The sequence below is a fragment of the Lacerta agilis genome, chromosome 8 (assembly GCF_009819535.1).
Source record: "Lacerta agilis isolate rLacAgi1 chromosome 8, rLacAgi1.pri, whole genome shotgun sequence".
Taxonomy (NCBI): domain Eukaryota; kingdom Metazoa; phylum Chordata; class Lepidosauria; order Squamata; family Lacertidae; genus Lacerta; species Lacerta agilis.
Window position 1 is genome coordinate 39,160,318 of NC_046319.1, and position 26,130 is coordinate 39,186,447.

Consider the following 26,130-nt stretch of genomic DNA (forward strand, 5'->3'; position numbering starts at 1 on the left):
CAATGATGATGGTCCCTGGACTCCCCCCCCCCCCGACTGGTGCTCTAAGAGCCAGGCCATTGCCAATCTTAGCTCCCACAACCTTTTAGAAGTAGTGCCTTGGGGTCCGGGGCTCCTAGCGGGAGAAACCACATCGCCTTGAGGAAGGGATGGCCAGGACCGAGCCCCATGGAGAGTTGCAACAACGAAGTGGGGGGGGGGGGTCGACGACTCAAAGGGGTGGTTTTCAAAAGTGGGAGCGAGAAACCAAAGAGAGATTTGGACAACCCCTTTTTGAGGATGTCACTGTAAAAGTTTTATTTCCTTCTTTGGGTGCTTTTTATTTTTAAAAAATGCAGCCTCCAGCTGAACCCTCTTTAAAAATGCAGAAAGCTAAAATCGCGTTAAGCGATGTAGGGAGGCGAAAGCCATTTGGAAGCGGGTGCTGAATAAAGAGGGAAGCTCCCCCTGTCAGAAAAGCGCCCTCCGCGTAGCCGAAACACAGCCGTCGACCAGAGGGAGGGGGTAGCGCAAGTTTCAGGTGTGTGTGTGTGTGTGTGTGTGTGTGTGTGAGAGAGAGAGAGAGAGAGAGAGAGAGACAAGGACAAGTGGAGGCCCCCTTTGCAGCGTTCGGGATGGAGCCGGTCTCGCCCCTTTCCCGCCTTTGCAAGACCCGGGGGAGAGGGGAGGGGCCGGGGCGGTGGCAGCGGGAGCCCCGCCCGCGGAACCTCACCTGGCGCGGAGGCTTTAAAGGCGCCGGGCAGGCCGGGCGGAGCCCCGCAGTGGTAGTAGCAGGCGAAGCAGGCGGGCGACGCGAGGGGGCCTCCTTTAGCCCAGGCAGCTCGAGGCGACGCAACGCGGGAAGCGCCCGGAGCTCCGACGAGGTTTCTCTTTGCCGACGGCGGCGTTTTCCCATCTAGTCGCGGCGATGGGGCTCCAGCGGAACTGCCTGCGGCCCCTCTTGTTTCTCCTCCTCGAGGTGAGTACCTAACTAAGCGGGTCGCCGAAAGACGGTGTCGGTAAAAAGCAGATCCCGGGGCTGGAATGGAGCCGAGCTTATTCTAGCAGCCGTCGGAAAGGAGAGCGGAGGGGCGCACCAATGCCTTGGGGGGAGATGTTGTTCCTCGAGGGGAGGGGGGGGGTCACAGGGTCTCGTTTCCCTTTTCCGCTTCACTGAGGCTTCAGGTGCCTGACTGTCCCTCCGTTTACCCCTCTCAGGTGGGGACTCTGCTAGCGGACCCGACTCAGCCTTGCTCTGCTGGCTTCACCTCTAAAGTCTTCACCTTCGAGGTGCCGGACGGAGACCTGCCCCGGGGACACGTTTTGGGTCAAGGTGAGAAGCAGGCGGCGCGCGGGGGGAGTGGGGGATGCCGCCTGATGACTTGCCCGGACCTGGAAGAGGACTGGGGGCTTTGTGTGCTGGGCTAGGGGAGGCGATTGCACGATTTCGAGTATTTGTCTGAAGTGAGCCCCTCTCCGTGGCTTCTGGTTCCGCTCGCGTCCTTTTTTTTTTGGCTGTCTCTTCTGCTCTTTCTCCGGCTTTGTTGCCCCCCCCCCCCGAGGTCTCCTGGCTGATCCTTTCCCTGTGCTGGTGATTACTTCGATTTCCCGTAGTATAGTTTATGGGGTGGGGCGGGGGTGAGATCCATCTCTGCAGAGTGCCTCGAGGGCTCCGGTTCGAAGATTGCGACAGGGCAGGCGAGGCGCCTAGACGGGCTCCTCCTGCAGCCCCGGGCGCCGCTTTTATTATCCACGGGATTACAGAGTCTTTTTTCCGCCCCTTGCAAAGTGGACTGCGGGCTGACCATTGCCTCCCCGACCCTGCCGTTTCTGAGTGTTTCGGGGGGGGGTTGGCAAGCGCCGCGCGCCCGTGGCCTCTTGCCTTTTGAGGTGGCCGCGCTCCGCCCGGCGCGGCAGTACTGTTGGAGGTGTCCTGGAATGAGGGGCGGGGGTCTGCTTCCTTCCTGCTTACTCCTGGAGAGATGCTTTGTCCCTAGCCATTCTGCATGATAATCCTGGGCTGATGGCCCTTGATGGGTACCTGGTTGGGCCTGGGGGGGGGGCGGGGTAGTAGGACTTATTCCGGCGCAGCCATGTGCTCTCCCCTCCCCCGCCAGGTGCTTGTGAAGCTGTAGTGTCGGAGGGGGTCGGAGCTGAGTTGGTTTTCCACAAGGTGTGGCTTGGAAATGACCAACTCAATGGAATGGAATTCCTGGCAAGGCAATAAAGGAACTTCAGTTGTTGTGGGTTGATTCCCATAACTCCTGAGACCCTTATTACCTAGCCCATCTTCTGATAACACCCCCTCTCCCTTGTCTTGCTTTTTTGCATTTCAAATCCCAGCTTAACCACAAATTGGTTGTTTTGGCATTAGCATATTCTCTCTCATTTGCCCAACTTTCTCTCTCTAGTCCAGGGGTCAACAACCTTTTTCAGCTGGTGTGTTGCTCAGACCATGTGGTGGGCTGGACTACATTTTTTTTTGGGGGGGGGGGAATGAATGAATTCCTATGCCCCACAAATAACCCAGAGATGCATTTTAAATAAAAAGGCACATTCTACTCATGTAAAAACATGCTGATTCCCGGACTGTCCGTGGGCCAGATTGAGAAGGCGGTTGGGCCGCATCTGACCCACGGGCCTTAGGTTGCCTACCCCTGCTCGAGTCCATCTTTTTCTTCCTTCTGTGCTTAAGGCCCCCAAAGGTTGCTCATGAAATGCCCCACCCCCTGCTGCCAGTTAACCTCAAAACAGTTGGAGGTGCTTTGGTGGAAGTTGGCCAAAGGGTTTGCAATTCTTTTTTTGTTTGTTTTTCGCCCCTCCCCCTCCAACCTTGGCCCCCCTCAAGGGTTTGCAATTCTGACACCTGAGGGAGAAATCCCCAATGTTGTTTGTACGAAGCAAAAACAATAATTACACTATTTTTTTAAAAAAAGTACGCAACCCAAAAATTGCGCTTTGTGCTTTTGCGAACTGCGCAGACCGCTTCTGTGAATGTGCGGATCGTGTGCACCCAAAAACACTTCCGGGTTGCCGGCGTATGTAACCCGAAAATAGTAAGCTGAAGCAGATGTAACCTGAGGTACGACTGTATAACACATTCTTACATGATCCACAAATCAGTATAAATCTTTGGAACTGTTCTTTGGTTTTCCGAAGAATTTGTAAATGAAACAAAGCTCCACCATTCTACAGTTAAATTGTTTTACTGTTTCCATAGGGACCACTAAATTCATTGCCTGAAGAAGCTTCAGCCAAGTTTTGGTATAAGCTTACAGTGGGAAAAGGTGGATTTTGCTTCTATGGGACTGAGGCTTATCATTACTCTTCATACTTATTGCTATCGTTAATAATAGTTACTGATATTGTAATTATCCTGTCTTCCTCCAAATAAGTTGTCCTGGCCACATTACTCTCCCCCCCCCCATTTTATCCTCTCAACACCTCTGTGAGGTTGATTGTGGCTCGGTTGATTGAGAGAGTGAAAAGTCCAAGCTCACCTAATGAGCTTTGCAGCTGAATGGGGATTTGAACCCAGGATTCCCCAGTCATCACTGCACCACCCCTGCCTCTCTGGCAGCTTTCCCAGAGGAGGTCGTTGTAGCGCTCAAGGCTGATCTCCCTGAGCCCCACTTGAATTCCTGTAACAAGGAGCAGATGGGCCTTTGCAGCCTTTGGGCCAACAGAACTGGGCTTGGCTGATTTCCCACATTCCGGCTTCCTCTGTTCCACCCACTGATGGATGAGAATGTTGTGCTCTTTCCTGAGGGTGGGTGCTACCTCAATTTTGTGATAGACCCCCAGGCACCTGCTGCGTGATGCCGTTGCAGTTTCTCTCCATCCTCCTTCATCTTTCTTGGGGTCTGCTGCTCCAGATGATGCTGATGGGCGGCGGGGGGGGAGGCAGGCAGGCAGGCTGGCCTAGCTATTCGGCATGGCATCCTAATTGCCAGCAAATGTGTGTCTAGTTGTTTTGTGAAACAGGGACATTGTGCATGGAACAGAGGCTGGTCTGTCTCCTTTTCTCGGTCACCCCTGCCAGGAGCAGGAATCCGTTTAACTCTCTCTGTGCCAGTGACTTAACTCTCCCAGAGACCGAAACTGCCCCTTCTGCTGCAAGCGACCAGCTCTCCCTGCCTCCCCCTCCCCAAACAGAATTCCTTCCACCTGCCTCTGGGTTGGGAATGAAAGGTGGCGGTGGTGGAATCGGTGGAATCAGCGGTGAAAGAGTACTGGCACACTGGAGCTGGCCGTCCTCGCTCAGCAAGACCTTTCAGTGTTCAAAAGTGACCTGTTCACCCAGCCGTGGCCTAATCCAACCTGCACACAGAGTTTGCTGGCTGGCACCCAAAGCCAATTAAAAGGCCTTGCAATGAAAATGTTTGTGTCCTTAAGGTCAGAACCTGGGCTCCCTGCATAGTTTGGTGGGAGGCTCTGTAGCCCCAGTTTTTTGTTCACAAAACTTATATCTGATCTCCCCTCTGTATGGTGGGGAATTCTCGATTTGCTGGATTATGTGCCAGCTCAGTGCTAGAGCACAACGAGGAAATCCTGGCTGACTTAATCTCTCCAGATTGGCCTCTGTTTCTCTGCTACCCCAGGGAGATGGTCCAAGTTGCATAGCATTATGATTTCATTGTCTGTTGCTCATGGCAGCCTCTGGAACTTTGAGGAGGAAGAAGTTTACAACTCCTGAAAGTGTTTGTTACTCTCCAGAGTGCAACTTGCAGTCATATAGGGCAGGAATGCCTCCTTATCCATGCCCAAGGTATAACTTAAAGCCAGGGCTTGGCTATGATGCATACAAAGTAATTAGGGCTTTGGTTCATGTGCAGAGTACATTTTAATTTCGACTAAATAATTGCAGCATGTATATTTGAGACTCAGGAGCAAGACTTCCTGGCTGGTCAGTGTAGCTACTGTGCAATCTGTCTGTTTCTGCTATAAACAGATTCCTCTTTATGCTTTTGCACTCTAAAGTCTTCTTTTGTATATTGGTGATAGTGATGGTGTCTTACCTGCTCCTTCACCGTAGGCTCCCAGAGTGGGTTATAGCAATTCCGTATTCAGTAAAGAGTTTTAAACAAACTACATTCATAGTAACAGAGTTCATTCTGGAATGTGTGTGTATGTCAAAGGCCAGGGTAAACTGATACCTGATGGAAACTCATCAGAACACTGGCAGTTGCAAGGGAATTAGCTGAAATTACTGCAGCACCACACCCCCTTTTATCAAAGCTGTTGTGCCAGTTTGCCTTCTGTTGCAAACCTTCCTTCGAAGGTGGTTCTGTTCAGCCTTGTCCTCCATAGAGTCAGCCTTGATGGGTTCCTGGCTGTATTCCCTGCCCCTTCCAGAATTTGCCTGGTGTTTACTGAGTTACTGAAGGAGGGTTTAATCTGCTGTAGCTGCAGCTCTCCTCACCTCTTTGCACAGCTTGACCTCCATAATGGAGGGGCCTTGAGATAAGAGCGCAGAGGGGGGGAGGGAGGGGGGAGCGAATTCCATGCATGCTGGAGAAAGGGGGAGGTCATGGTGAGGGGCAGGGCTGCACTGTAAGCTTGTTCCCATTACCTACTGTGAAGTGGGCCGAAAACTGCTTGCCCATGTGGGCACAGAAGGAGCCCCTGTGCCATCTCTTCTTTCTCCCTTTGGGCTCAGTAGCAGCACCAAGGGCTTCCTGTGCCTCTGTCCCTCAGAGGCAGAACAAGCTTCTACCCCTACTGCCCAGCTCCTTGGAGGGCTGGAGTTGGAGCCCCAGTCCAGAGCCAGTGAAATATAACAGCGGTTAATTGCTAACTCCTTCGTTCTTGTTGAGGTGTGGCTGGCCGGGGATTAGCTGCTCCAGTGACTGCACTGACTCAAAGGCTGAGTTACGGCTGGGGGGGGGCAGGTTGCAGGATGTGATGGGCCCCTGCCTGCCTCTTCAGCCCCTGCTGTGCGCTCTAAAGAGGCCCCAGCAGACTTTGGTTCTAGCCCTGCGTGTGTGCATGACCATTAGGAGCTGCCTTGCTTGTGGAAGGAGGCATGGCAACCCACTTGCTTTCCTCTGCTGCTGCCAAAGCCTCTTGGGGAAGGGAAGAAGGAAGCTATTTCCAGTAATGGCATACGGAGGGGTCTCTGCTAATGGCTTTGGGGCGCGTCAGATTCCACTAAGTGATGAGAGCTCAGAGATGGACTGAGATGGCTTTGACCTCCAAATCTTTCCATGCCTGATGTGCACAGAGTCGGAAGAGTCTGTTCTTTCCCAGCATAAATGCTGGTCCTTGTTCCAGAGAGGTCGTGGCTAAGCAGGCGCATCTCTGCAGCCACAAATCCCCAAGCTGAGAGGAGGAACTACAGTGGGAATTACCCACTTATATTCCACACTAGTCCTATTCTGAGTAGACCCTTTGAAGTTAGTGGATGCAAGCAACTTAGGCAGGCTTACTGATTTCTGTTGGTCTCTGAGTAGGACTTAGTTGAATGCAACTCATAGTCCTGAATGTCACTGTTGGCAATGGGTCTTTGTTCTGCATTTTAGGACCAGTACAGGGTGATTTTGATGCTTCTGAAACAGGAGTCTTGTGGTACTTTTAAAAGATAAGCAAATTAGTTATGGCATATGATTTTTATTTTTACTTTGGTGTGTGCAAATTTATTAATGAAGACAAAAGAAAAAGCGGAAGGGGGGAACAACAGTAAACAAAAAAGCGGCTCATGTTGACAATACAAGAACCACCATACATCCATCTTTCTTTGCACATACAGCTCGGTACATATCATCCAGATGTCCAAACTCAAGTTCAGTTGCTGTTTATAAAAAGTGCAAGGGCCTGGAGGCCTTCAGACTGTTGAGTAATAGATGGTATTTGTGCTTCCAGGCTTGTTATGGCATAGGTTTGCATGGAGGAAAGTCTGCTTGACCAGATGCATGGATGTGCTGTCATGCGCATTTTGCATCTGATGTATTGAATTCTGATCCTCAAGCACTTCTGCCGTAACTGACTAAGGCGCCACAACACTACTTGTTTTTGCTGCAGCAGGCTTGACACACAGCTGCTACCTTTCTGGAACTTGATACTTCTGTTCATGGGTTTCACATGCAGACTTTGCTGATGGCATCATCACATGGCTCTGTGGGTTCTCTGTGTTTTGTGCAGTGTTGCCTCCGGGGCTGGCCCCAAAACATTTTGCTGCCTGAGTCAAAGGACAAGATGGTGCCGTCTCTCATTCCATGTGCCAGAACCAACCGGATGGACACTTGATTCTTACTTCAGCAAGAGCGATGGGGCCATGTTCTCTACTGAGCTGCTCAGAATGGCTGGGGCAACCATGTCAGATGGGTGGCATATAAATAATAAATTATTATATTACTGCAGTTGAAGACAGGAGGGTAGCTGAGGCAATGCAGCGCCAACCTCATAGAGCACACAGCTCTGCCTGCTCTGCACCCCTCAGCATTTACCGCCTGAGATGACTGTTTCCCTCTACCTAACAGTAGGGCCAGTTCTGTTGTTGTTGTTTAGTTGTTCAGTCGTGTCCGACTCTTCGTGACCCCATGGACCAGAGCACGCCAGGCACTCCTGTCTTCCACTGCCTCCCGCAGTTTGGTCAGATTCATGTTGGTAGCTTCGAGAACACTGCCCAACCATCTTGTCCTCTGTCGTCCCCTTCTCCTTGTGCCCTCCATCTTTCCCAACATCAGGGTCTTTTCCAGGGAGTCTTCTCTTCTCATGAGATGGCCAAAGTATTGGAGCCTCAGCTTCAGGATCTGTCCTTCCAGTGAGCATTCAGGCCTGATTTCCTTAAGAATGGATAGGTTTGATCTTCTTGCAGTCCACGGGACTCTCTCAAGAGTCTCCTCCAGCACCATAATTCAAAAGCATCAATTCTTCAGCTATCAGCCTTCTTTATGGTCCAACTCTCACTTACTACTACTACTCTCATTACTACTGGGAAAACCATAGCTTTAAATATACAGCTTTATAACTATATAGCTTTAACTTTATACTATAACTTAACAGCTAGTCCTGGCTGTTGCCATCAGTGGTTTGAAAGCTCTCTTGGAATATTAATGGCTTTCTCTAGTCCAATAAAGAAAGGAATTGTTTCATTTAGGGTCTCATTTCAATTGTGGCTTTAGATACTCTCAATGATGAGGCATGACTCATGAGCCCTTCTGCTCTTCAGAGCTTCACAGTTGTTAATGGTGTCTGCTAATTACTGCAGGCTTTTCTCTGTCTCCCAACAGGGCTTGTCAAAAACAGTCAGATAAGCGTAGTTGCAAAAAGTCACTTGTATAATACTATCACTAATTGTCATCAGGGATTCTCTTAATCTGAGTCATTCTAGAGCTGTCTAAGCCACTCTTGTACCCTCCAGATGTTTTGGGGGCTGCAGTTTCCCTCAGCCCCAGCCAGCATGACTATGACTTAGTTCTAAGGAAGTGGAAAGGACCAGGTTGGAGAAGGCAGTTGTAGTTTCTCTGCAGCACAACAAAGTGTGTGGCACCTTGAAGACTTAGCAGGCTTATTGTGGCATCAGTTTCTATGGGTCAGAACCCACTTCTTCAGATTGTCTCAGCCTTTATACACCTAACCAATCACTGCATGCTGCAGATATCTTCTGCAGATACCATCTTCTCAGGAAGTCCATTCCGTAGAATGTAGGAATTGGGCCTTTAGTGTTGTGGCACCTGCCCTCTGGAATCCTTTCCCCTTGAATAATAGACTGGCAAAGTCCCTGTTGTCTCTTCTGCACCTACTGAAGATTTTCCTCTTCTAACAAGACTTGTAAGTTGAGATCTTTTCTGAGCACCTTTGGGAAGAAGCTTGAGATATAAATTTAATAAAAATAATAATAAATAAGGTCAAATCTGGTGCTGTTGGTGCTTTCTTTGTTGGCTTGGACTGTATACAGAGGGTGTAAGAGGTTCATAAGCTTCCACGAGCCAACTTCATCAGAAGTGTGAATCAAGTGGTGCTCCTTCAGCTCAGCATTTTATCCTGAACATAATGCAATCTGTGCTATTTCTTTCCTGGGGGTGTGGTGGAGAATGGACTGGGCATTCTAGCCTGTAGCCATAAAGTCCGTTGGGGCTGCTTTAAAGGAATCACCTTTGTTCCAGAGCCCATCTCCTGCTTGGCATTTTGTTTTGTTTCCTTATACAGTCGTACCTTGGTTTTTGAATGGAATCCGTTCCGGAAGTCCGTTCAACTTTCAAAAAATGTTTGAAAACCAAGGCACAACTTCCAATTGGCTGCAGGAGCTTCCTGCACTCAATCGGAAGCCGTGTCGGGCATTCAGCTTCCCCCCCCCAAAAAAATGTTCACAAACCGCAACACAGTTTGCGGCATTGGGGATCCGAAATGTTTGAGAACCAAGGTACGACTGTGTTTATATTCTGCTTGCCTTTCCTCATGGAACTAAAAGCTGTATCCACGGGCTTCCCATTCAGGATCTGCTTAGCTTCAGCAAGGTGGTGGCCTCGGTGGTCAAGAACCTGCCTTGCATGCAGAAGGTCTCCGGTTCAACCCCCAGCAGCAAATCCAGGTAGAACTCCTGCCTGCAATGGTGGAGAGCTGCTGCCAGTTGGTGTAGACCAGGCATCCCCAACTTTCGGCCCTCCAGGTGTTTTGGACTACAGTTCCCATCATTCCCAACCACTGGTCCTGTTAGCTAGGGATCATGGGCGTTGTAGGCCAAATCATCTGGAGGGCCTGAGCTAGATGGACTGTTGATTTGACTTCATGTAAGGTAGCTGTTACCTATGTTACCTATGCTTCAGCGCATACCCTGGGACAGCATGAGAGGGAAACCAGCCTGCCCATCTGCTTTGATAGTCTTCATCCAGGTTCCATAATACAGGAGTGGGCAGAAGGTAGATCTATTAGTAGATCTCTGGGGTCACTTGCCGTACATTGGCAAAGTACTCTTGCTTCCAAATGGTACAACAGCAGAAACTAAAAGCCTCTTTCTAAATTAGGCTGTTTTGGGGGAGCGGGTGGAAATGAGGAGGGAAGACAGGAGTTGGTTTTTGTATGGAAAAAGCTTGAGACTCAGTTAAGGGACTGAAAACACATTCCTGGGCTGAGCATATGCACTCAGAAATAGTGCCCTTTACACTTAAATCTGTTTGCCTACCCCACTGGTCCCCCCAGAAGGGGGAACCTGCTGTGGTTCTGGAGATGTTGTCGAGCTTCCATCAGCTCCAGCCAGCATGACCAATGGTCAGGGCTGATGAGAGATGGGGTCCAACAGTATCTGGAGAAAGGGCACAATCTCCCCATCTCCGGACTATTTGACTTCAGTTGGTGGATCTTGAGTGTCTAGTTTAAACAATGAGACAGGAACAAGAGAAGGGTCTAATGTAGCCTTCGTCAACCTGGTGCCCTCCAGATGGTTTGGACTACAGCTCCCATCAGCCCCAGCCAGCACTGATGGGAGTCACGGTCCACAGCATCTGGAGGGCACCAGGCTGCCAAAGGCTGGTCTAGAGTGGGCAGTGAAGCCCATCCTTGAAAGGGCATAGAGGAACTTCTCTGCAACAAGCTCAAAGACTTATCCCTTCCTATGACTGACTCATAAGCCACATGACTGAAAGCAGGGGCTATAAAGAGGCAGTGAAACTAGTTCGGGCTTTTATGAAAAGTCTCAGGAAGTGCATCATGCACCAAATACTGCCCCACAATTTCCTGGTGGGAAGGGCATATTTTCCCAGAATCCAGAGCCAAGGCCCTGGCTGCTGCTGCTGCGGGCAATTTAGGGTGTGTTGCAGATGCCTGCACTGGTGACACCAGAATTAACGTGTTCGGAGGCTTTGCTAGATGGCTGGAAACAAGAATATGGGGAGAGGCAGACTAATATTTGGGGTGGGTACACTGCCTCACCTTGTCCCCCTCAACATTTGAAGCAAAGTGGGAGACATAGTAGTGGCATCCTGGTGGGATGGGGATTTTGACTTGTTGTTTATGGGGTTCTACTATTTACTTTACTATTTCCCAAAACCTATGTTGTGTTTGTTTGGATCTGACCTCCCCGGAATTCAAAATGCTTCAATATGCTTGTATTAAGTACAGGAGGCAAAGCCCTTTTTAGCATTCCCTTCTGGGCAACCTTCAGAGGGCCACGCCGGCAGAGTACCGGTAAATAATGAAAATTTCAGTTTTTCACACAGTGGGCTGGTTTTTGCACACACTCCTCTATCCTACATCCCATACCCAGGCATTTACGGTCAGAGTTTTGCCAGCCAGGCAAAAATATTCAAGGAGGGTACAAAGCAGGGGCAGTAACCTGAGGACAGTTCTGAGGGCCAGACAGAGGCCTGGGGGGCCACATTGGCCCTGGCCTGAGGTTCTGCACCGCTGCACCAAGACATTGGAATACAGTTTGGCCAGGCATGTGCATGTACGTGCAGTTGTACACACTACTAGAGCCTCCCTAATAGCTATCCAATTTCTGTTTCTTAGATCTGGTGCAAAGTATATTTTGTTCTCCTGTTGGTTGGACAATCAGGCTTCTCAACTTGTCTATATTGATGCAAATCCTGCTGCTATCACTCCCTGACCATTTTTTTTTGGGGGGGGTGTCTCCATCTTATGAGCTGCAGTTGAAATGCGAGGCCAGGACTGGGAGCAAAGTGGACGCTTTGTTGTTTGCATTGGGAAAATCCAGATAATTTTATGATGACAAGCGACCCGCTTTGTGTGGGGCCAGTCCTGAGCAAGAGGGGAGCCCCTGGCATATTTTGTTTAAGCCGTGGTGGGCTTCTGGTTCCAAGGCCAGTCAGGGGGATCTGTTCTGGCACGCACAGAGGGCTTGGCTGCTTGCTACATCAGCAGAGCAGAGTGCTCTAATCAGTCTGGACTAAGCCTGGATTTCTCCTCCTGCTGCTGCTGCTGCTCTGGCCCCTGCTGCTCAAACACCCCCTTGCTCCGCAGGGGTTGTGCAAGCAATTCAAGGTTCTCAGAGTGGCAATCCATTAAAAGGCAAACAAGACCCCTTCCATCCATTTGCAAGACTGCTCTCTTTAATGCAGTTGAGATCTTTCAGTGCTTCCCTTCCTGGGTGATGGCTTATCAGCAGCACATTCCAGCTCTCCTCCTCCAAACTCTTGCCCCCTCAATTAGGAAACTTGTTTGCACATGTGCCGAGACAGTTCAAAGTTTGGCTGGCCCTGATAAGGGTTGCTGATGCTCACTGGGGATCTAAATAACTTGGACTGTGAGCTGCAGATGGCTTGGAGGATTGTCAGGGCCAAAATATCTCTCCTCTAGGGGTAAGATTTAATTCTTAATGTTACTGATTGGAGCTTTTTCCTGCTAGGCTAGGATCCAGGCTGACACAGCCTCTTTTCCTTTTCCTTCTCCCTCTCCCTCCCTCCCTCCCCAACCCACCAGTCCAGTTTGCAGACTGCCAGGGATGGAAGCTGGCCTCGTACACAACAGAGGATGCCAACTTCTGGGTGCTGCCCAATGGGACGGTCCTGGTGCAGCGCCAAACGCAGCTCCATGGGCAGGATACGACCTTCGCTGTGCATGCCTGGGATTCCACGGGCACCAGATCCTCCTCTGCCTTGGTGACTGTGCTGGTGCGGAACAAAGGCCCTCCCTCTCCAAAGGTAGTGTGCAAAGCAGCTGGCAGGGGCCTGGGGGGGAGTGCAGGTGGCAGGCACCATGGCAACCTTTGTCCTTTGAGAATGGCTGCTGTGGTGGAAACTATGCTAATAGGGCAAGGCTGTACCTCTGCAGGTGGAATGCACCTCTCTGAGGAGGGCTCTGTTTGCCACAAGGAGGGAAACTCTTCCTGCTACAGAAATAACTCTGGATTTCACCACAGCCTTCATTTGCTCTGGTTTCTAACTCTGTTGCTCTTGGGAGCTTCTTTTTGGTGTTTTCAAAACTGGCTCCTTTTCTGGGTTTTTGCAGAGAACTTCAATGAGTACTTGCTCTCCAGAGGAGGGCATTTGGCTTTCCATGGAGGGTTAGAATTGTATATAGAATTCCCCATTCTGAAGCTACTACTGGTGGGGGCTGCTGTCAGCTGTTCTCAAAGCAGTCGACAGCGACCTCCCCACACTGCTGGCCTTGCAGCCTGCAGTGCTAACGGACCTGCCACCTGCCTTCTTTCCTTGTTGATAGTTGGATAGGATTTATGTGCAGTCAAGGCACCAGAATGACCCCTCTTACTCTGCTCTGTTGTTTTTGCTCAGCCTTCCCCAACCTGTAGGCTCCCAGTTGCCGGAGCTGCCGGCAGTCCACCCACGCCTGGAGAGCAGCACCTGGTTTGGGAAGGCAGCTGCTGTTGCAGAGGACTCTAAAACTCTTGGTCCCTTCTTACAGGAGGAGTTTGAGCCTGCCAGCCAAGCAGAAGTGCTGTATTTCTCCCCGGCCAAGCCTGGCCTGAAGAGGCAGAAGAGGGACTGGGTTATCCCTCCCATATCCGTTCCTGAAAATGAAAGGGGCCCGTTCCCTAAGAACCTTGTTCAGGTATGGCAGATTACTGTGGTGGGGGGTGTCTGTGGGCCTTGCCCCAGAGGTAACAAGGGCATGTGGATTCGTTCCCAGGGTATCTGTGCTTAATGCCCTTTTATAATATGTTGCTTGAGGCTGCAGGTGGCTGAGTTTTTCGGATAGCGAAGGGTGCTCAGCAGCCCTTTTCGGAAAGTGGGCATCCAGGGTTTTGTGCAGCATCTCCTATCTTTATCTCCCTGCCTCAGATCAAATCCAACCGGGACAAAGAAACCAAGATCTTCTACAGCATCACCGGTCAGGGTGCGGATAGCCCCCCTGAAGGAGTCTTCATCATTGAGAAAGAGACAGGCTGGATGAAAGTGACTCAGCCGCTGGACAGGGAGAAGATTGACAAGTACCATGTAAGGGAACTCTTTGAACTAGCGCCCAGGAGACCAGGGTTCAAATCCCCATTCAGCCATGAAGCACACTGAGTGACCTCGGGGCACTCACTGCCTCTCACCCTAACCTACCTCACAGGGTTGTTGTGGGGACTAAGTGAGGTGGCGGGGGGGGGGCGGAAGAACCATATATGCCACTTGAGCTCCTTGGAGGAAAAGGTGGGAGATAGATAGATAGATAGATAGATAGATAGATAGATGATACTTTATTTTCATTGTACATAGTACAACAAAATTGAATGTCATCCCACATTTACAGCCACATATATGCATTTATACATTTACAGCCACACATACACATACATACCATCCATCACGACTCCCCAAGATCATATCATTTGGTTACAGCATTTAAAATAGTTATAACTCTTGGATAAAAACTGTTTTTAGTCTATTCGTTCTTGATTTAATTGTTCTATATCTCTTGCCCGAAGGCAACTGTGCAAACAGACTGTATCCAGGATGAGATGAATCCTGTAAAATGTTGTTTGCTTTTTTGAGACAACGGGAGCGATATAGTTTGTCCAAAGATGGGAGAGGATGACCGATAATCTTTCGGGCTGTGGTTATGACCTTCTGGAGCATTTTCCTATCGGTGACTGTGCAACTGGCAAACCAAGCACAGATACAGTATGTAAGAATGCTCTCTATGCTGCCTCGATAGAAGGACACCAGCAGTCTCTCACTCAGATTGTTCTTCTTTAAAAGTCTGAGGAAATAAAGTCTCTGCTGGGCCTTCTTTACCAGAGCAGTGGTATTAGCACTCCAGGTCATACCCTGCTCGATAGTAACACCCAGAAACTTGAATACAGCCATCCTCTCCACCCGGTTCCCACCAATATACAAGGGCTGAATGTCCGCCTTTTTTTTCCTGTAGTCCACTACCAGTTCCTTGGTTTTAGCGATATTAAGGACCAGATTATTTTCTCCGCACCAACCACAGAGCCGCTCCACCTCATCTCGATAGGCATGCTCATGTTATATAAATGTAATAAATAAATAAACCAGGTCCCCTGCTGAGTTTAAGTCTGTCTGCAGGTGTTTAGGCTGGAAGGATGTTCCTCCCATCAAATTAGAAGCAGAGGAAGGAAACTTCCAGGCCACAGAAGTGCTTTAAATGTGGCTCTCCTTCTCCCTGCAGCTTTTATCCCATGCTGTGTCTGAGAACGGCAAGCCTGTGGAAGAGCCCATGGATATCGTCGTCAAAGTCACAGACCAAAATGACAACAGGCCTGAGTTTACCCAGGAGGTCTTCAGAGGGTCTGTCTTCGAAGGAGTGACACCTGGTAAGGAGGGGGAGGGGTTGGAAGAGGGAGCATCTCTGGCCTGGTTATGCACCCGCCAGCCTGCATCTGTAATGGGATTGTTTGTAGGAATTTTATCGCTTGCGCATTTGCCACCCTGATCTCCTTTGGGATGAAGGGCATGGGAGATAAGTTTAATAAATAAGAAACAGTAGGATTTTGCTTGTGGTTGCTCTAACTTAAGCTTCCCTGGCATGGCTTATCTGTCTTCTCCTATTTGCAATCTGGCTGCAACAGTGGGTGGACTTCCCCATGCTTTTAAAATTAAAAATAAAGCAAAATCTGGCACCACCACACATACAAATGGCTCTTCTAACTGGGAACTATAACAATGCTTATTTCAATAAAGAATAAAAAGTCCCCCTCTTGATAGATAAATCCAACATCCACTTTACAAATTTATTAATTCTGTTGTCTTATTCATTTTGGCAGCAGATTATATTTCCAAAACTAAGCCTTGATTATACAGTGGACAGGTTTGACTATTTTCATTGGATGCTGATGGCTGAAGTGGAGATTTACATATACTTTGGTGGGTTGTAGTCCACCCACATCTGGAGAAAAGGGACACTAAGATTGGCTCAAACCCCTTTAAACTTTTGGCATTTTGGGAGTTGTAATCCAAAATGCCTAGAGGGCACCAGGTTGGTGAACGATGGTGCAAGCTATGGGAGGGCTATAGCAGCTGGAGCAGAGCACCTGTGTTGCAGGTGCAAGGAACCCCAGTTTCAAGAGGAAACAGTCAAAGGCTTGATAGACAAATTTTGCTTGTCCTTAAGGCTGCTGCTTCATATGCTGGGCATTACATTCAATCTCTCCTTCCCTGCCCCTGCCCCTGCCCCTCCTCCTTCCTCTTCTCCCTCCTCCTCTGCCATCCCCTTTGGCACCAAACCAGGCACCTCTGTGATGCAGGTCACCGCTATTGATGCAGACGATGGCATAACACAGCTCAACGGTGTCATTGCCTACTCCATTTTGAGCCAGGTTCCCGAGGTGCCCCACAAGCAGATGTTCGCCATCAACAAGGCAACAGGGGCCATCAGTGTGATTGCCAGTGGCCTGGACCGAGAGGTAAAAGGCCAGCACTTGGGGGTGGGGGGAAGCCATATAACTAGTGGAGTGGGTAATGGGCCTTGGCTGCCTGGGGGAAAAGGCAGCCTCGCAGTAAGTACAGTGAACAGCTAAACTCTGGGATCTGCTGCCATTAGAGGTAGTGGCGGCCAACAATTTGGAATGGACAAATTCCTGGAGGGCTGTGTTCTTGTGATACAGCAGTATTTCTTGTGATTCCCAGCAACTGGTTTTTGAAGTGGGGACAGAGTGCTCTTTTGCTCATGTCCTCCTGGTGGGCTTCCCAGAAGATTGGCCATTGTAGGGACAGGATGCTGGAGTAGATGGGCCTTTCCACTTTAGGGCTGTCTTTCTGTTCTGAAGTAAGTACCGCTGGAGCAGAGAAGAGTTTTAGCTCTAACCCTCTTCTCAAACCTCAGGAGTCGCAGGATCCTGGACATGGATTCATCTTCAGGTGACTTGTAGGCCTAGTGGGGCCCAGGGAGGTCTGCTTTGCTACTCCCAGATTAGACACAAATCCAGACAGGAGGTGTGGTTTCAAAGGCTCTAGGCCTGGTTTGTGTGTGTGAGAACATCTGCAGCGGGTGGCATACTTTTTCCACAGGTACAGAGTGAAGGAAGAGATGCCTTTACTCAAATGGAGCCTTTGTCAATCCATCACTAATACCAACCACAATACTTGCCTCTTCCAGAGAGTGAGCGAATACACACTGACCCTGCAAGCAGCAGACTTGGATGGCGATGGGTTAACTGGCACCGCAGTGGCTGTGATAGAAGTTGCAGATGTAAACGACAACGCACCAGAGTTCAAGGAGCCAACGGTAGCAACCCTGCATTCTTTGGAGCAACTACTTGGGGGGGGGGGGCTTGGGGGGAGATGCACAACATGACATTGGGGTGTCTCAATAGGGGTCAGACAATGCAGCAGCTCCTCTGAATGCTCAGGGTTTTGTAACTGTTGTGTAGACAACTGCTGCTTATAGCAACTCCCATTTTTTTTAGATCTTCCTGGTTGCAAAATGGCCTTTGGCTTATGTGGGTCAGAAATTTCATCCCAAAGCCCCAACAGGATAGGCGCACCCCTGGCTGCACAAATAATTCCAGCAGATTGAGGACTGCTGCTGACAAGGCCACTAGGAGTTTGCATACTAAGCTGAAGGGGTTGGGGACTGGTGGGTGGTTGTGTAGTGCATGTGCATACATGATGGGGCTGTGCCTTGCAAGCAGAGAGGAGCATTTCCCTATCCGTGCAGCTAACTGGGCGGTTCCACTTCTCCCAGTACTCTGCAGAAGTACCAGAGAACGAAGCAGGGCTGGAGGTTGTGAGGCTGGCTGTGACTGACAAGGATGAGGTCGGCTCCCCAGCGTGGCTTGCAGAGTACAACATTGTGCAAGGCAATGAGGGGAATTCCTTCGCCATCTCCACTGATCCAGAGACCAATGAAGGCATCTTGAAAACGGCTAAAGTAGGTGCTGGAATGTGTGTGCTTGTACACCTATTTTATTTAGCAAAGTTTTTGTGCTGCTTAATCAAAAAAAGTATCATTTAAGCAGTTGGCAAAGAATTGTACAAAATATTAGTGTGTAGGGTGGGGGAATAAAAGCAGGCTTTAAAAACAGTAGACATTATAAAATCAGAATATAGATAAAATCAACATTAAAAAATATACATAATAAAACAGCATGCCTGGATAATCTTCCCTATGTGGAAAAGGTTTCAACAGGTGTCAGAAACACCCCAATAGAGGTGCCTGTTGGCTATCAATGGGCAGGGAGTTCCAGAGAACAAATGCTGCCACTCTAAAAGATGAATGCCTTGTAAATGTGGAATAAATATTTTGTGACACTTGTAAAGCTGCTATTTCCCATGCTAGCACAAAAGAGAAAGCAGTCAGTAGAGTAGGGCTAGCATTAACAAAAACAACCCACTTTCTAGTTGGAAAACAGCAGTTTCATGATGGAGAGCTAGTATATATTTATTTGCATTTTCTTAATTTTGGGGGAATGGCTTTTGGGGCTATGGGACTAATCATAAAATGCTCAGGTGGACATAAAGATGGATCTGGGAGTTGAGTTGAAGAACCACCTCCTGATTCATTGCAAGTCTTCAGTAGATCTGTGCATTTAATCAGACTTAGGAACCTGTTAAGATGCTGAAGGAGCAATAGCAGCAGTGCTGTACCCCAGCTATGCAAAACATCTGGCGGTTGGCAAAGACTGCTGTTGCCTACAGCTGCTGTCTTTGCAGTAAGGTAGTTTGCCTAGTCCAAGAGAGACACAGGGAGAGGGAAGCAGATGCCCTTGGCTCTAGTTAACAACAATGGTTGCTGCAGTTGCCCTCCCTGGTTTTGCCACTCCTCTCCTGCTTCAACCCCAGCAAATGCCAGTTCCACATGTCTGGTCTTTTCCTTGTTTTAGGGCTTGGACTTTGAAGCAAAGAAACAGTACCTGCTACAGATAGCTGTCACCAACCAGGCCCCTTTTGTGGTGAAGCTACCAACCTCCACAGCTACTGTGATAATCAACGTGAAGGATGTGAATGAGGCCCCCGTCTTTGCGCCTCCCATCCACAAGGCAGAAGTTTCAGAGGACATCCCAATAGGGCAGAAAGTCACCGCATACACGGCACAGGACCCAGATAAGATGCAATCCCAAAAAATCAAGTAAGCATTTCTGTTGCTGGTTGGCCAGGAGTTGAGCCTAGTGGGGTGAATAGTGTTAACAGGCAGGCTGCATTGGCTTAATGGCTTGATGAGAGGTGGGTGGAGATCAATGGGGCTGATCTCCAGTAGCAAAAGCCACATCAGGCTGGGCTTTGTTGCTTCTAAACATTTCCACCTTCCAAGAACGGGATGTCCATCAACGCTCAGTGGCTCCATCTTAATAAATGGAACCCTGGGTGCTTGAAAGGGAGGGCAGGAAATGCAGGGAAGGTAAAGTGATACCTCTTAATGGACCAGCTCAGGTAGCTCAGGTTGGTGTTGAGAAATGTGTAAGTGCTGCAGAATGTAAGAAGTCAGTCTTGAGTTTCAGAGCAGGCATGCAGGCTCCCTGGATCAATAGCAGCTGGCCAAATGAGACTGCATTTTATCTGCTTTTGAGTTCAATGCAGCAAGCATATTGTGCTGAAGTCAAAGGCATGGTGTTGGCCTGATCCAGAGAAAAGATTGAAAGCAGGATAAATTGCATCTTGAAAGATGTATGTCTCGAGGGGTAGGGATCGTTTACCTTTCCCGCTGGGGATGGGGCAAAAAGCAGCTTGCTTTCAAAATGCAAGTAGCCCCCCCCCCACAACCCTTTTCTATGTGGCTCACTTGTGATGTGTTGTTATCAAAAAAACAAGGGAGGTATATATTTTAGATGGTTAAGATCCTTGTGCGCACAGGAAAAACTGGGAGATCAGGGAGGAGGAGAAACTTGAGCCAGCCTCTCTTGGCATGCTAAGTCTTCACAAGCAGTTTTTAAGGAATAAGAGCAATGAAGCAATGTCTCCACCTGCATCCCGAAACAGAACCATCCTAACACTGCTGTAGCAAACAGTGTGTGCGAATTAGCCCCAAAGTTGAAATTCTCAGGGGCTTTCTTGCTGGCAGGCATTATAAGACACATTCCTCCTTTTGTGGTCTCTTGGGATTAAACATGTTCTCTCCTGCCAGGTACTCCATGGGGAATGACCCGGCTGACTGGCTGGCCATCCACCCGGAAAACGGCATCATTACAGCTAAGAGCAGCCTGGATCGGGAGTCCCACTTTGTCAAGAACGACACCTACATGGCCATTGTGCTGGCGGAGGATGATGGTAAGCTCCGTGTGGTAGAAGAGACGAGCCCCCTGCCCTTGGTCACCATCTCTTGTGGGGGAAGGGAATCAAAGGACTCTTTGTTGGCTTGTGCATCAGCCGCCTGGGAGCGGCCCATGTGAGGGGCACGTGGCTGTGGAGCTGCAGCCTCCTCACGGCTTGTCACGAGAAACCACATCCTAGACCTTGGCTGTTTATCTGTTTAGGAAGTGGAGGCAAGGACAGGGGCGGGTGCAACCCAGGCCTTCTGAAGACACAAATCAGGGATCCCGGACAGCCTCCTGCTGGCTGACTCGGATGAGAGTGAGATGCAGCCACAGGCCACAGTGGATGGCAATGGGGAAGAGAAGGAAAATGTGCATCCACACATTACCCGGGACACCTCTTGACCCTTCCCCACCCCACTTTCTGCTTCTCCTGAGAAGAATAGTGTTGCAAAGACTCACTTGCGGATGATACACACAGCACAACAACCACAACTCTTACTAAGCAAAAGTCTCACATTCTGTGCTTAAAAAAAAGTAGGCTAATAAGCCACATTGTGCAGATTAATGCTGAATTAACATTGCATGCATTTTGAACAGGGTTTAATGCCCTTCAAAAGCCAAAGCAAATGGGAATATCTAAGCCATGGCAGTTTGAGCATCAATCTTAAATAAAAAGCCTATTTGACTTGACATGCTTAAACATGTTTTACTTCAAGAAATCATACACAACAGATCCTCAGAATAAATTACATTAATGCAGATAGTTGGCACAAACCTGAATGTTCTGCACATGTCCTCATTCTGTGCATTCTAAAATTGCTGTTTGTAATTGGTAATTGGTAAGACTTTATGCTTGGTTCTGTTTTGTTTTTGCAAAGAGCAACTCTTGGGACAGGAAGCTATGAGAGAAGGTCTGTAGCTATACAGGACCCAGAAGCTCCATCATTTGCATGCTGGAGTGTAAGGGGACAATGCCAGCCTTTATTAAGGCCTATCTCTGACCATATCCAGTAGAAAAGTTCTGAAACCTGTGGACATAATTTGAATGCCGGGCTCCTGGGATTCTCTGCAGAATTGTGTCTGGGAAGGTGTGGCAAGGGAGTCTGGGCCAGAGTGCTTCTAAAGCCGCCACCTTTCCATCCTGCTCCAAACAGGAACCCCTCCAGCAACCGGGACGGGAACCCTCCTGTTGACCCTGCTAGATGTGAACGACAACGGCCCCGAACCCGACCGGCGGGAGATCATCGTCTGCAACAGCAAGCCAGTGCCCCAAATGTTGCGCATCCTGGACAAGGACCTTCCCCCCAACACCTCCCCATTCCGTGCAGAGCTTCTCCACAACTCGGATGAAAATTGGGCCGTAGAGATGGACAACAAAGGTGGGGTGAGCAGTGGGGAGGAAATGGGGTGCCCTTCCAGAATAGCTGTCCATGGTCTGTGCTGGAACAGGAATCTTTCTCCTATGGCAGCAATGCCCAAGTGACTCCCTCTTCTTAGTTCTTCCTTCTCTCCTCCCTTTTGGGACTTAGGAATATCCCAGGGAATCCAGTTGCCCTGGCTGGGGTAAGCTCCCCTGTCTGCACATGCTTGGAAATCCTTTTTCTAAAACAGTCTACTTGGGTAAGGTCCTACACTGTGTATGGCCATTGTTCCTTTTCAGCAGGTGCAGCTGAAGAGAATTCATTAGCTGAGTGTTAATGGAATGCTTCTTTCGGTAGCCATAATCCATTCCCAATGAGCCGACTCTGTTCCTGTTTCATTGCGCTTATGCTCTGGTTGTTCCTTTTGCAGGAGAAACTGCAACCCTGACACTGTTGCAGCCCTTGAAGCAAGAGACCTACAAAGTTTACCTCCAGCTCTTTGACAACCAGAACATGGAGCGGCTGACGGTCCTCACAGCAACTGTCTGTGATTGTGAGGGGCATACAGAAGGGTGTCCGGGTCCACAGGAGACTGGCATTGAGGCTCCCATCATCTTAGCCATCCTGGGAGCCATTTTGGCTGTGCTGAGTAAGTGTGCAGGTCACTGTCCTTGTGTCTCTGTGGGCAGAGTGGGGGAATGAAACCATGGAGGGCAACTCCTTATACCAGAGGGTTTCAACCTTTTGGAGTCCACGGCTCCCTTGACCATTCTTTCTGAGGCACCCCTGTGGGGCTCAGGAGCCCAGTTATGTTACCCTTTGCCTGCCAAGCTGGCAGCATCTCACCCTTTTTCGAACATGCTCCCTTGTTGAGTGTTCCCTCAGCCTCCTCTCCTCGGGAGTCCTCCGGGCAGCTGCTGATCTCTGAGCTGATCCCCTGCCCCATAAAGAGAGGTGCCTCCTTACACTGCCCCACAGGGGCCTGGGAAGCACCCCCTGGCTAGCCCCAGAGGCACCATTCGCCTGTGGAGCTTGTAGCCAGAGCTGCTACAACAAACAGCTGTGCAAGCCTTTGGGAGGCAGAGACACCTGCTCCCAGTAGAAGCTCGGTTCACCCTTCCGAAACCTGGTGCCCTCTCTTTTGGACTCCCATCAGCTCCAGCTTTATATAGCCGTGCTGGTTGGGACTGATGGGAGTTGTAGTCCAAAACACTAGGAGGGGGCACCAGACAGGGAAAGGCTTGCTCCTCCGACATGAGTGCAGAAGCTCCTGCTAAGATGCTGTGCTGAGCCTTTCTCTGTTTCTTTCCCAGTTATCCTGCTGCTACTGCTCCTCTTTGTGCGAAGGAGAAAAGTGGTGAAGGAGCCTTTGCTGCTCCCAGAAGAAGATACGCGAGACAACATTTTCTACTACGGCGAAGAGGGAGGTGGCGAGGAAGACCAGGTGGGTGCCCCTTCGGCTCAATCCATTTAAAAGGGACATGAGGTAATTGATGAGGTGTCTTCTGTAAACGATGTGCTGTGTTGCAAATGTCTGATGGGACTACGGTATCCTCAATACGTGCAATGCCCCCAGAAGACTTTACTCCCAGAGATAAGCAAGGTCTTTTGCTGAAAAACATGTTCCATCCTCAACTGTAGTTCATCCTCTACAGCCCACAATGGATCAGGTGGTGTTGTGACCTGGTCCTCATCCTCTCCAAGTGTCTTCCCCATTTTGTTCCAGTACCTCCAGTTGCCTACCATCAGCATCAAAATGGCAAGGAAGGAGAGGCAGCTTCCTTGCCCTGTTGTATACTGCAGTTTTCAAGCTGCAGAGCCTCTGCATCATCTTTTCTCTCTCCTCTTCTCCCCCTTCCTCTGAAAGGACTATGACCTCAGCCAGCTACACAGGGGCCTGGATGCTCGTCCAGAAGTCGTCCTCAGGAACGATGTCCTGCCCACCCTTCTGCCAGCTCCACAGTACCGCCCGCGCCCTGCAAACCCAGATGAAATTGGCAACTTCATCCATGAGGTAAGGTTGGAGGAGGAGGGTGCCGAAAGGGAACGCCGGTAGACAATCTGCTGCACATCTCAATGTTGTTGGACTCCAGCTCCCAGCAGCCCCAGCCAGTATGGCCAGTGGTCAAGGATGGCAAGTTGTAGGGAGGGCCACAGGTTTGCCACCCTTGTTGCATAAGGCAAGAAAACGGCTAAAGCTTGAGTGTGCATGCCTGGGGAAACCCAGCCAGATGGCCGGGGTATAAATATTAAAATTATTATTAGTTTGTATTTTCATACTGCTCTTCAACCCCTAAATAGTTTATAGAAGTCTGTCCTTTTAGTTTGGTACCATCTAAATTGACGGGCAGCAGCTTTTTTCGGTTTGTCAGCTGTGCTGCTGGAGACTCTGCAATCCACAGACGACTAAGACTGATTTTACATGCTGATTTTACACCCCACCTCTCACAGGATGTTGTTTGTTCATTCAGAAATAACCATCCAGATTACAATATTTATTTCTTAAGAGAACTACAGTTTGAGAAAAAGTTATCCTGGACAGTTGGTTCTTATCTCTGGTGTAAAATGTGAAATTCCTCTTGACCCTCAGAGATATAACTGGCTGTTGTATACAGCTGAGACTATTATTATTATGAGTCACGTTCCATGAGGCATCCCAAAGCTATTTAGAATATACTGAAAACATGTATAAAACTATTACATCTATAAAGGCAGCATCTCCCCTTGCTCCTGCAGAACCTAAAGGCAGCGGACACGGACCCCACGGCGCCCCCCTACGACTCCCTGCTGGTGTTTGATTACGAGGGCAGCGGCTCAGAGGCTGGCTCCCTCAGTTCCCTCAACTCCTCCAACTCCGACCAGGACCAGGATTACGATTACTTGAACGACTGGGGCAGCCGCTTCAAGAAGCTGGCAGACATGTACGGCGGGGGCGTCGACGACTAAGAGCCATGGATGGACTTGTGCAGCCCAGAGACTGGGTGGTCGTGGCTGCCTCTCACCCCTGCCGTTGGGGATCTCTGCAAGAACCACATGCTCCTCTTTCCCAGCAAAGCCTCCCTTGCGTTGCACCGGCTCCTGTCCGAATGCCAAACACACTGCACCTCCTCCTTGGGTCCCTGGTGGCAACACCTGAAGCCCTGAGAAGGACCCAGCAGCTTCCTGGCAGAGTGTCTGGCTTCCTCTGAACTTACAGGCTGCCTTCCTGAATGTGCCTGCGAAGGCTTTCTAGCCAGATGAGCGATGCTGTACGTTGCCTCTTGATGAAAGCGGCGTCATCCCTTGCCAAGGAACCTGTCAGCATTCAGGGAGGTCTGCATTCTGCACCCTGGTTCCAAGAGAGGGCGTGTGTCAGAAGATGCCCAGTTCTTGCTGCTGGAGCTGATGTGTGTTCCACCCATATTCATTTGGTGCCTCCGTACGAGATGCATGGATGGACTGTGGGATGGGGCAGGTGTGATGCATGGGGATGTAGTAGTTGTGTGTGTGCTGTAGTGGAGCAGCCCTGCCCAGACTCCTGCGATCAGCTGGGGCACCTGCTCCCCATTGGCTCAGCCCCCAAAGTGCCAGCAGTCCTCTTAGAAACTCTTGGCTGCTTTTTTTTTAAAAAAAATAAGCATCTCCTAAGTGCTCCTAGGTCAGTTCTTTCCTACTTTTAGGTACGAAATAGACTTGGTGTTAAGCTAAAGGGTGGGACAATCAGGGTGTAAAGTTTTAATAAAGGATTTTCTTTTTTAAACATGGGTGTTTTCCCTGAGCCTGCCTGGGGTGCGTGATGGGAGAGCATCAAGAGTTACTCAGGGGTGTCATGGGGCACCAGAGCCTACCCTGAACTGAAAAATAAAATGTATCCAGGGAAAAAACAAACCCACACAGAACATCTCCTGATCTGCCCCCTCAAAGCCAGCTGCTCTAGTGGCAAATGCAAGCCTGTTTCAGTAGACTTCTCTCACTGGCCCATGCCTGGCTGCAGCTGGGGCAGAGAGAGAGGGCAGCTCAGTGCACGTGCAAAATGCTCCATCCCAGCCTTTCTCCCCATCCCTTATACCACCTCTTAAACCAGCCCAGGTCTGTCCAGATGTTTTGGTCTACAACTCCCATCAGCCCCAGCTATGAGGGGCTGACCCTCTAATCAGTTTTTCCCACCCAACTCTTTCGTCCTCAGTTTCTCTGCACCCAACTGCTATGTTCTACTGTATATAGCAGGGGTCAGCAACCTTTTTCAGCCATGGGCCTGTCCACTGTCCCTCAGACCATGTGGTGGGCCGGACTATTTGGGGGGGGGGGAATGAATGAATTCCTATGCCCCACAAACAACCCAGAGATGCATTTTAAATAAAAGCACACATTCTACTCATGTAAAAACATGCTGATTCCCAGAAAGTCCGCGGGCCGGATTGAGACGGCGATTGGGCTGCATCCGACCCCCGGGCCTTAGGTTGCCTACCCCTGTTCCATAGCCTTCTTGTGATCTCTTCCCAGACCATCCCTGACTGGATCTTTACAAACTTTCAGCTTTGCTTCTCCTGCCACAAAAGGCCTTCTCCCTCGGCCTCCCTAGGAGGGCTGCCTTTTTTTAACAGTTGAAACTCTTTATTTTTGATCCTGTTAAACCTCTCCTAAGGGAGCTGGCAGGAAAGGGCTGCCAGGGTTGCACAGCTGCTCTGGGGAGGAGGCGCTGCGCAGGGCTGGGGGGTGCACTGGTGCAGCTGCATACACCGCCCTGCTTCATAGAAA

General features: G+C 49.7%; 1 protein-coding gene across 1 annotated transcript; it reads left to right on the forward strand.

The window, feature by feature from the left end:
• Positions 1–719: 719 nt before the first annotated feature.
• On the forward strand, positions 720–25,132 carry LOC117051033 (B-cadherin-like). Its single transcript, XM_033157065.1, has 16 exons — positions 720–958; positions 1,198–1,312; positions 12,358–12,578; positions 13,300–13,446; positions 13,677–13,832; positions 15,013–15,157; positions 16,071–16,246; positions 16,939–17,067; positions 17,527–17,712; positions 18,665–18,909; positions 19,903–20,045; positions 21,187–21,411; positions 21,824–22,042; positions 22,707–22,837; positions 23,261–23,407; positions 24,130–25,132. Exons 1-16 carry the CDS (start codon positions 908–910, stop codon positions 24,337–24,339), a joined length of 2,646 nt encoding a protein of 881 aa, XP_033012956.1. The 5' UTR covers positions 720–907; the 3' UTR covers positions 24,340–25,132.
• Positions 25,133–26,130: the final 998 nt, after the last annotated feature.